This window comes from Lampetra planeri, chromosome 3 (genome assembly GCF_965212315.1).
Source record: "Lampetra planeri chromosome 3, kcLamPlan1.2.h2, whole genome shotgun sequence".
NCBI lineage: Eukaryota > Metazoa > Chordata > Hyperoartia > Petromyzontiformes > Petromyzontidae > Lampetra > Lampetra planeri.
Window position 1 is genome coordinate 15,429,135 of NC_136109.1, and position 10,868 is coordinate 15,440,002.

General features: G+C 41.9%; 1 protein-coding gene across 3 annotated transcripts in view; it reads left to right on the forward strand.

Annotated features, from left to right (window-relative positions):
* Nucleotides 1–10,391, forward strand: part of LOC144738699 (TBC1 domain family member 2B-like) — a 28,970-nt gene extending 18,579 nt beyond the window's left edge. For all 3 annotated transcript variants that reach the window (XM_078621694.1, XM_078621702.1, XM_078621709.1), the window contains exons 13-16: nucleotides 330–447; nucleotides 5,436–5,621; nucleotides 7,893–8,014; nucleotides 8,730–10,391. In XM_078621694.1, coding sequence (XP_078477820.1) covers nucleotides 330–447; nucleotides 5,436–5,621; nucleotides 7,893–8,014; nucleotides 8,730–8,937 — 634 coding nt within the window. In that variant the 3' untranslated portion in view covers nucleotides 8,938–10,391. The remainder of the gene's footprint in view (nucleotides 1–329; nucleotides 448–5,435; nucleotides 5,622–7,892; nucleotides 8,015–8,729) is intronic.
* Nucleotides 10,392–10,868: the final 477 nt, after the last annotated feature.

The following is a 10,868-nucleotide window of genomic DNA, read 5'->3' on the forward strand; positions in this document are numbered from 1 at the left end:
CAACAAGCAGGGTTCATACCTATATCTACCGTTTGAGTATTTTCATCCCGGGTGTGATATCATTGACTTCTATGACAAAAATACTTAAACAATTATAAACATGCCAAAGGGGATGCTTCTGTTAAAAAAATACACTTGAAGAATCTCAGGATGCATTCAGAAGTCAAGATTAAATTATGTATATTTCACATTCAAAACTTGTATTCTTTTATGGAGTGGAGATTAATATGGGGGCAACAACCCTCCATCTGACAGTGTTTGATTATATTTATTGTTGTTCACCTGTTTGTATTGGTGACGTTGCCAACTGGGATTTGTGTTCTCTCCAGATTGACTGCCATCCTGTTGCTGTGCCTGGAGGAAGAGGAGGCGTTCTGGTGTCTGGTAGCACTTATTGAGTTCATCATGCCCGCCGACTACTACAGCAAGAAACTGATTGCTTCACAGGTATCCCAACACGCGCGCACACACACACCCTTTGTAAATCTCTGATTAGCTGGGTTTCCTAGTCCGGTAACACCAGTGTGCTAAGGAACACGTGCAGGATTGCTTAGTTTGTGTAACATATGTGTATATATATAAACAAAGACACAGATCCCCCGTATAGCCTTCACAGACTATTGGGGCAAGTGCCATTAGCGAGCACCGATGAAGGCTGACATTGCACATGAGGGGGTGGGTGGTCAGCACCACGCCCAGCTGCCTTTGCCTCCCCAGCGACGATATTTACACACTTCACCAGGTACTCATTTGAAGCTGAGTCGACCTAGGAGAGGCCCATAACCAGTTCAGGTAATCGTCACTGGTATTGGCCATGAGTGGGAATCGAACCTGGGTGACCAGGTTCATAGTGCAATGCACTAACCGCTACACTATATACATATATATGTACACACACAGCTGGGGTTGAAGCTATGGTGCAGTGATGATTGCATTGCGCTATGAACCCGGCAACCTGAGTTGGATTCCAAAACATGGCTAATGTCATTGGCGAGTGATATCTGAACTGGTCCCCAACCCGCAGTGACCTTACGTGCTCAAGTCCGGTTACACAACTCCCGCGACTGACATGGCATGGAGAAGAAGCCTTGATCCAGCAGTGGATTGACGAAGGGCATTACATTACATACTATTTTATATAAAGCTGATTGCAGGTGGATGAATGATTGATGTTCATTATAATTTTGTTTCTAAACCCAAACAAAATGTCCCTGTCTGTGGTATTTGTCGTTCTTTATTAAAAACATGTTTTAAGTTCATCTTCATATTTGGAGTAAATTACAAGGTGGACAAAACCATAAGGTAAAATCCTAAGTTGCTATATTTTGAGATGATTGTGATACCATTTTCCAACATCAATTAAGTGTTCCTGTTTTGACATTATCTTCGGGGTAAAATGCAGGGAAACCCTGTGGTATTTTCACACGGCTCAACAGTATAACCATACTCCTAGAAATATTGGGGATAAATTTGAGATTGTTGACCCAAAAAAATTAGGTTGGCGAATGGATGATCTAAATTTGCATAATTATTTTTCGAAACATACTTATGGTAGGCATGCCTTTAATTTTAACAATGAGCGTCTCAACGTACACCACAAGCGACTTACCTTAAAGTTAATAAAACATAAATATAGGGCATCATAAATAAAATTAAAATGCTGCTTCGGTAAACTAAAGAGGAAAGCCTATTCTCAGATGTAGTAACAACAACATTTGTGAATTAGAAGAGTTTGTAACCATGATACGATTAAAATACACATATATATATCTTCCTGATGACGAACGCTTGTGTTGCGATCGAAACGTCGTAGTTTTTTTGTTATGTTTTGTTATTTTCTTTGAACCTATCTACGTGACTTTACCGAAAGACCCAAAGAATAATACATATATCGGCGAGCCAAATTGCCTGAACGGCAAAATCCTGAAGTCGCTATGCCCCATGCCAGACGCCACAATATGCAGGGCTACCAACAGTTAAACATTACATGCGAGAGGGAAAACTCGAGGGCCCTGTCTTTGGTTTGTTTGATTTAGTAGCGTTTACTGCATCAGGTGATGTAAAACAGGGGCAGTGGAATAAGGCTTTATTATGCAAGTGGTCTAACTGGCTAAAACAAATTTTGTAACACACGAATCTCTCTTTGTTTGTGGGCTGCACTTTACTATTATTGACCCTTGAACTAATTTTAAGATGCAAGGAGTCTTGCCTCACTTGCTACGCAGCCATTACAAAGTCTCTTATCTATCAGTCTAAGCAAATCGCTGTGGGAATATAGATAAAATAAGTACATTTTTATACCCTGGCCTCAAGAATAACAAGATCTTCAGATAAGCGGACAAAGGATAAAGAGAGGATATTCTGGATTGCTGTTTTAGTCTTGCATGTGCGAGACAACATACGTTGTTTGTGATTTTTGTTTTTGTAACTCGGAAAGCTTGAGTTCAATAACCTTATTTAGGGTCATGAAGTAGCCCAGCAGTCGCACCGCCCATTTGCTGCTTCTTGCAGAGGTTCACAGTTCGAATCTAGTGGCCGCCCTCATTAATAGTCTGCTTCAAAGTGGATGTTATAGATCCCGGGACGTCATTTGGTTAATCTCTCCACGGTAGCAAGATGTTAACTCCCTCGCCTGGTATGCAAGAGGTCGTGGGTTCGATCCTGACCCTGACTCCTCGATGTCTGGAGTTTTCATGGTCACATGGGTTTTTCTCCGGGTCCTCTGGTTTTTCTCTCCACAATTAAGAATCAATGTGCGTTTAGAGTATTTGGCTGCGATAAATGTACATTGTGATGAGCCACTTCGTTGAGCTATCATTTGTGGCCAGGTCGCTTCTGAAAAAGAGCTACATAGCTCAGTGGGCCTTACCTGCTAAAATAAAATAAGTAGTTTAAACTAGTTTTGATATCTTAATCAGTGCCCTCTTCCGCAAAAACATGACAGAAACGTCCTGAAAAAGAGCCATGCGACTCAGTGAGGCTTTCCTGGGTAAACAAGCCTAATAAATAAATATATTTATGTTGATACATCTAAAATCTAACATTTCACTTGCCATTTTGTCTTTTCCTTTGAAGAGAAATTCATATGTTTTCTACAACAAAAAGGCATTCCTGAGGTTCGAGGTGGACATTTTCATAAAGCTGTATATTTATTGAGGGTTTAACAATCAATATCGGTTGTTAATCTCACGATTTGTATCCATCTTCTCGGTTGAAGTTTTGTCTGTTTATATATCTGGATGGCTTCATGAACAAACCTTTGATAGTAGCCCGAAGGTTTGCAGAGTACATTGGTCTCGGAAAAAACAATCTCATGCGAGCCCACAGCGTAATAACAATTGTCAGCTACGGCAGATGTATTGGTTCTGCCATGTTTCAGATCTGTCTTGTGTTCGTGAAAACGGTCCGAGACATGTCGTTTCATTTCCCCAATGTAACAGCCACCGCAGGTACAACTCAGTTTGAAAACTCCAGGGTATTGCATGTCAGGAATGACCTCCTTCACAGATGCGATTAGATCACGGATTTTGTGTACTGTATTGAATCGGACCTGGATCTTGTGTTTGTTTAAGATTTTGGAAATCTTTTTGTTAACACCTGCTATGTATGGTAAGTGATGGTTTTGATTGGATTCTCAGGAGGGTGATTGTTTCTCCATGGTTGGAGAAACAGCTTTACGAATAATGTGGTACGAGTACCCATTCATTTTGAGGGCTTGGTGCACGTTTTCCAGTTCACTGGCTAGGTGGTGTTGGTCGGAGATGCAGTGGGCCCTATGGTGTAGTGTTTTGATGAGGGAATTCTTCTGTGCCGGATGGTGGTGGGAATCAGGTTTTAGGTAGGAATCTGTGTGGGTGGCTTTCCTTTGGACAGGAATGGTAGATTATCATCCTTCTACATGTAGAATGAGTGTCGATCTACTGCTGGATGAGGGTCTCCCAAGCCGTGCATGTCGTGGGGATTGTTTGACCATACCTCACCGAGCCAATCGGCGCGGGTAGCTGAAGGCGGAAGCACCCACTTATACATAACATAGCTCTGTGTCCAACACAACTGTCAGATTGCGTTGAAGGATTACTGCGTGTTATACTGTTCTTGGTGCTGTCAAACACTTTCAACAATCCTTGCAAATCTTGTGGTCAGACTGACCAAGACAGATATGTAAATAAATACATGTTATCTCCTTATGGTAGATATACTGTACGACAAAGCCATATAGAATGAGAGAGACTTTTCTGGTCAATGTGTGAAACAAATTTTCAACTGTAAGAACAGGGAGTGTTTAAACAAATTAACAATAGCGAACTTGCACGTGAAAAAAAACTTGCAATGAGTAGTCCTATGGTCCTCGTGGACATACACAATTTTAAAAGTTATTTGTTGCTTGTAAAAGCCTAAATCACGTGCTTTGTTGGATGCAATCTTCCAACATGGTTGTTTGACCGCAAATCTATTTAATTAGTTTACATCGAATCAATTTAGGTATCCCAACATTTTGTGATTTTTTTTAAAAATGTAATATTATTACCACTCAAATATTGCATGTACAGCCCTTGGACAGTCCACTGCTGGATGAAGCCTCCCCATGCTGCGTCCATCATAAGGGTTGTTTGACCATACTTACCAATGCCGGTCAGTGTGGATTGGTGAAGAGACAGAACCAGCACGGTAATATATCACTCACCACTGATGCTGGCCGTGGCCAGGAGTTGGACTTGAGTTTCCAGGTTGATAGCATAATGCCCTTATATAGAACGAACAATTGTGGCATATTATAATTTATTCTCTGCAACCTGGCCTAACTGGCAAGTGTTCTAACCGCCAGTGATATAAATAACTTCGATTAATGTTTGGAGTGGGGCCACAATGGTTAGCACATTGCATTGTGAATCCATTATTAATATTTTTTAAAGCTATTGCTGGCAATGTATAAGATTAGTGGAGAGTGATTTCTGAATGGATCCTTGATCCCACCCCTATTTTTTCCAACCCACACTCACCAATTAGGTGAAGTATAAACTATTTTTTATTTTACCAGGTAAAGCCCACTGAGCTATATAGCTCTTTTCAGAAGTGACCTGGCCACAAATGATAGCTCAAGGAAGTGGCTTATCATGTGGAAATTTATAGCAGCCAAATACTCAAAACACGTTTCTATATATACAGGCATCAGGGTCCGAATCGAACCCACGACCTACTGCATACCAGGCGAGGTAGTTAACATCTCGCCACTATGGTATGATCAACAATCTTTGCGTGGAGGTGCTGTGATCATTCGGTTTATTGATAAAGTGCTGTAAATAATTAGTGTAGTTATTGGTCATAGACGAATTATGACAACGTACGAGCGCTTGTCTGCTGTATGTCCTTTTGGCAAGTTGACGATCTCGAGGGGAAATACTCAAGTCGGTGTCATTCTGCCCGGTCCCGCGCAGGCTGACCAGCGCGTGCTACGCGAGCTGGTGGCCGAGAAACTGCCTCGCATGCACGAGCATCTGGAATCGCTGGGCGTTGACCTCACGCTCGCCTCCATCAACTGGTTCCTGGTGCTGTTTGTGGACAGCCTGCAGAGCGACGTGCTGTTCCGCGTGTGGGACGCCGTGCTCTTCGAAGGGAGCAAGGTGTGACGCTCGCTCGCACGCCCCGTCGGTTTGATGCACCGGTGTACAGGGTGGTCCAGATGTCTTGTGAACCCCATTCAATTCTCAAAAACGTAATGTTTTTTAAAGGAAGGTTTATGTAAAACAGAAATTAATATGCAAAGGGTGAAAAAAAAAATCAAGACTTAATTCATTTGGGGATGGGGGGGGTCCACAGGACATCTGGATCACCCTGTACATGGACACTTTATCACGTTCGTGTTTTCTGCTCACACAAAAGGGGTCCTTTACATGGATTTCCATTCACTGATTGAAGAGACGCGTCTAACCGGTCTTGCGTGCATTGCTGGGCGTTCTGAAGTATGACTCACGGTCAAGGAGACAGAGGCACATTTCGTCCCGTGTCAGTTGTGGTAATTGAGGCAAGGGCAAGGATATAAACTACAGTTTGACTCGTCTGCGATTAAATGTGGATTAATGGTTATCGGGGAGCTGCTGTGCTGTAACAGTTGGCATGCTGGACTTGCAATCCAGGGGTTGCGGTTACCACTCCATCGGCACAGCAGCTGGAAGGATATGGGCAGGTTTTTTTTTTAAACCCTCCCAGTTCTGTCCACCCAGCAGTATAAATGGGTACAGCACAGTTAATAATTGATTGACAGGTCGTATGTGGTCGGGTAAAGTGGAGGTGTTCCAAACCTCGTCAAGCACGAATGGTCGGCGTGGAAGAGTAGATGAAATGCCCTCTTCAGGTCCCAGCATTTGGCATGTCTTTCCCCCCACACCTGATTAGCACTAGGCACGGTGCGAAAGAAGTTCAACATGCATACATGCAAGCGATGTCAACGTCTGGACCTTCACCTTTTAAATGGTTATGATTAAATCATTTGCAACACTGTCCATGGTCCGTGCGATGCTCATTACAGATGGGTGTTGTCACCGATGAATGAGTATTAGGACACCATAACTCAATTTTTGTTTTGTAAACAGCAGTTTGTTGTCAATGGTTACATATTTTCTTTGTTTTCCCACAGATGCAGAGCATTTATTTGCAATTCATGTTATCGTATTTCTTTTTCGATACATGTGTTTATTTTTTAAAGGTATTAAGACTAAAAGGTATCTTAACAGTGCATTCTACCAAACTTCATGTACACATTCCACCCACAACAGCATCATTCCCTATTCCACTTCATCACTAACCACACTATTGCATAGCTCTGCACAATGTCCATCTGTGTTGTATTGTGTGAAGCAACGGGTAGAGCTGGGATAGTCCTTGTGTTCCCATTGTGTGTGTTTCAGACTTAAAATATCTCACTAAATGCATAATCAAATTCTGATCAAATAATGTTCTGACAATATAGGCTTCAATAAAACTTTTTTTACCACTGGCACACGACATGAAGGGGAGTAGAGGCAATGATGTGTTTGGGAAAATAAAAAGGAACGGGAACAAGAGAGCAGAGAGAGAATGAGAAATCAGAGGAATAGGATGGAAAAGGAACAGGAACATGGGACTGAATGGAAGAAAGAGGGAATGACTGAGCCGAGATGTTGTGGATAATAATCTCATTATATTGGAGGGATGAATGGTATGAAGATGGAGTAAGCTGAAGTGAACTGCATGGAATAGCGTCTGGGGTGCTGCAGTGGCGAGATGTTAACTCCCTCGCCTGGTATGTAGGAGGTTCGTGGGTTCGATCCTAACCCTGACTCCTCTATATATGGAGTTTGTATGTCTCTCTCCCCATGGTCACATGGGTTTTTCTCCGGCTCTGGTTTTCCCTCCACATTTGTAAACATGCGTTTAGAGTATTTGACTGCTATACATTTACACATGATGAGGCACTTTGTTAAGCTATCATTTGTGGTCAGGTCGCTTCTGAAAAATAACTATATATTTCAGTGGGCCTTACCTGGTAAAATAAAAAATAGTTTCGTTTTTCGTTTTTCATTTTCTCAGGGGACAGTGAGGGGAGGGATTCAGAGTGAGAGTGACTAACGAGAAGTCACGTGACTTACGGGAGGCTTGAGCTGATCTAAAGTATATATTTATAAAAAATATATATATCGATTAATTTAATGTATTTGTGCATGCAATGGTTTATGTTGGTGTTCCTGACAACACAAAATGCATCTCATTCACTTGGAATATTTTGAAGGTTTCGTTTTTGTAACGGTCCTAAAGAATGCATTTTAAAATAGGGTTGGCTAAACTTCATGAAAAGGATCTTCCTCAAAAAGCAGGTGCAAATGAATGTAATTATTATTGAATTTGAAACTCCACAGGTCATCTTTCGCTATGCCCTCGCAATTCTCAAGTTTAAAGAGGAGGAAGTACTCCAACTTCAAGACTACACATCTGCATTCAAATACCTCTGCTACTTCCCACGAAACATATACGACTTTAAGTACGTATGACTTTATTCTAGTTTTGTGTTGACATGCAAAAATTAAAGTCTTAGTATATCATGAATGTCATAATTGGAATATAATAGAGCAAGTTGCTTGCTTGGCTACATTTTTGCCAACTAAATAACCTTGTTGAAGCTTCAGCAAATGTTTAAGCACCCTAAACTCTTATCTCCATCACACTTATCCTTGTAAAAAATAAACGTGGTATCTTAAGCAATGGTGTCACACGCTTGTTCTGCAAAAGAACTAAAGAGAGAATGAGTTTCTCAAGAATTGCAGGAATACCCACGTTCTGAGCCTCATCTCATTGTGTCGGTGAAGCCCTGTTCAGATGGGGTGCCACAGTGGCGAGATGTTAACTACCTCGCCTGGTAAACAGGAGGATATGGATTCTATACAGACCCTGACGCCAGTATATTTGGAGTTTGCATGTTCTCCCCGTGGTCGCGTTAATTTTTTCTCCCGGTCCTCCAGTTTTTCCCTTCACATTCAGAAACGTGCGTTTAAGAGCATGTAGCTGCTATATATGTCCACACGATAAGCCACTTCATTAATCTATCATTTGTGGCGAGGTCGCTTCTGTAGCTCAGTGGGCCTTACCTGGTATAAAAATTAAGAGTTGTTAAATAGCTTGTATGTCTGCTGGTATGTGACTGTGCCTGCGCTGCCCTTGTTTTATCTGCACCTGCTGGAACGTCTGTCCCTCGGCAGGAAACTGTCCCACCTGGCGTTCCAGGAGATGAACCCGCTGAGGAAGAGGAACATTGACAATCGGCGCGCTGTGCACATCGAGCGCCTGCGCGAGGAGCTGGGAGAGCTGCTGCGCATCCAGGGCGAGACTGTGCGATTCCGCAACAGCTACGTCCCCTCAAGGCCTGCCGCTGTCAGTCCCAGCACAGATGATGAGAAGCCAACGTGATCCCGAGGCCTTTGTTGAGGAGGTGTCGTCCGAGAATTGCGTGGTGCCTGTGTCAGTGTTAAGGAGGCATCTTTAAACTGCGATAACCTCTTTCAGTGTTGTGCATGCAGTGCGATAGCAGTCACATACGGGTGTAACATGTTATGTATTCAGAAACGAATTTTAAAAGACTCAACAATTGATCGAAATGATTCTGGAAAAGCCTTTTATAAGAGAGCACAAAGTAGACCATATGTAGTATATATTGTGTTAAGCATACAGTCGCGTCGTAAGACTTAATAGCATGTAAACATATGGTGTTAATAAGAAATGTTGGTATTCATATTGGTGAACCAAACAAGGTGTCGTAACAGTTTGGTTCACGGATTTTTTTGTATGCAGACTTTGCAATAGGTAAGTGGGAAAAAAATACATATTTTGTGCACATTTTACCATGAATTTAAGTTGGAAGGCATTTAAATAAAAATTTGCATTAATTTCATTTTAATAAAGCAACATAAAACTGAAACTCACACAATTTTACTTGGACAATTTTAGTTTTTCTGTTTGTAATTAAAAAAAAGTACACAATTATTGATGTGTACAGTTCCGCATACTTTTGAAAAATATTACCATAATTCATAGTTTATGAAGAGTATCCGTTAACTAAATACATTCTGATTATTTTCCAAAAAAACACTCCACATGCGCACATGCGCAAACACAAACGTTTCCATTTACCACGATAAGGGTTGATAGCGAAGCATCTTGAAAGACAGAAAAACACCGTTTCACAAACATGGCTTTCAAAACCTTTCTATCCCTTGATCATTGTAAATGTTAACAAAAGGGGCAGAGAAAGGAGAGAAGTTAAGCGGCATTAACCAACGTAATAAACCAGTTACAGTAAAACCTTGGATTGCGAGTAACTTGGTCTGCGAGTGTTTTGCAAGACGAGCAAATTTTTTAAATAAATATGAATTTGATAAACGAGCGAGGTCTTGCAATACGAGTAGTATGTATACGCTTTGTCTGCCAAGCGTTACGTGATCACAACTGATATGCGAGTGCTTTGGATTCCAAACACGTTTCCGGAACGAATTATGCTCGCAATCCAAGGTTTTACTGTATATTTAAACAGGCGCATGGTGAGTGAGTACTCATTTAAACTGTTGCTGTGTCATTACGCACTGCTGCCAGAGCGGCAACGAACGGTGCCTCACGAAACAAGATAAAATCTCCGCAGTAAACGCGGCGCTGGGACACAATGGCCCTGCCACTAGTCGGCTGTGGGAAAGCACTATGGTTGACGTGATATCGTCTTTTTTCGCGGTACGATATATCACATTTTATTCCATGACTATAGCCGCGAAATCATTTTTCCACAACTTTGCAATTGTATTTCACGCTTTTATTATTTAGTTTGTGTGCTCTGCTGTACTTTTGTCGTGTGAATAAAGACTAATTTAACATTACTTAACTGCATTTCACTCAACATAAGCCTGCCCCGCCTTCAATCTATTACAACTTTACAATCCACAATGCTTATAACGCACAAGCTATAAACTAATCTTGGTGGCTCGCACAAATATTGTCAAACTCCGTGGGCGTTGAAGTGTCATGCCCTGGCGTGCCAGGAGAAGGCAGGACAGCAAATGTGGACACTATCTGTTCCATCTGTATTGGAGAGTGTTGTCCCTTCACGTGCGTGGGATTTCTCTGGGTGTTCCGGTTTCCACCGACGTGGAAACATTCATTCATTGACAAATAACACCCAAATATATAGAGGACTCCAGAGCTTGGGAAGCATTTGGCACCAGTTCACCGCCTGGCCACCTTTCCCACTCGTCCGTGGTTCCTCCTCGCGCCTCCAAGCCATTCTCTCTCTCTCTCTTCGAGAGTGAGTGAATACTGCATGACGCGTTACAAGTTTATTATTGTTAGAAACCAAA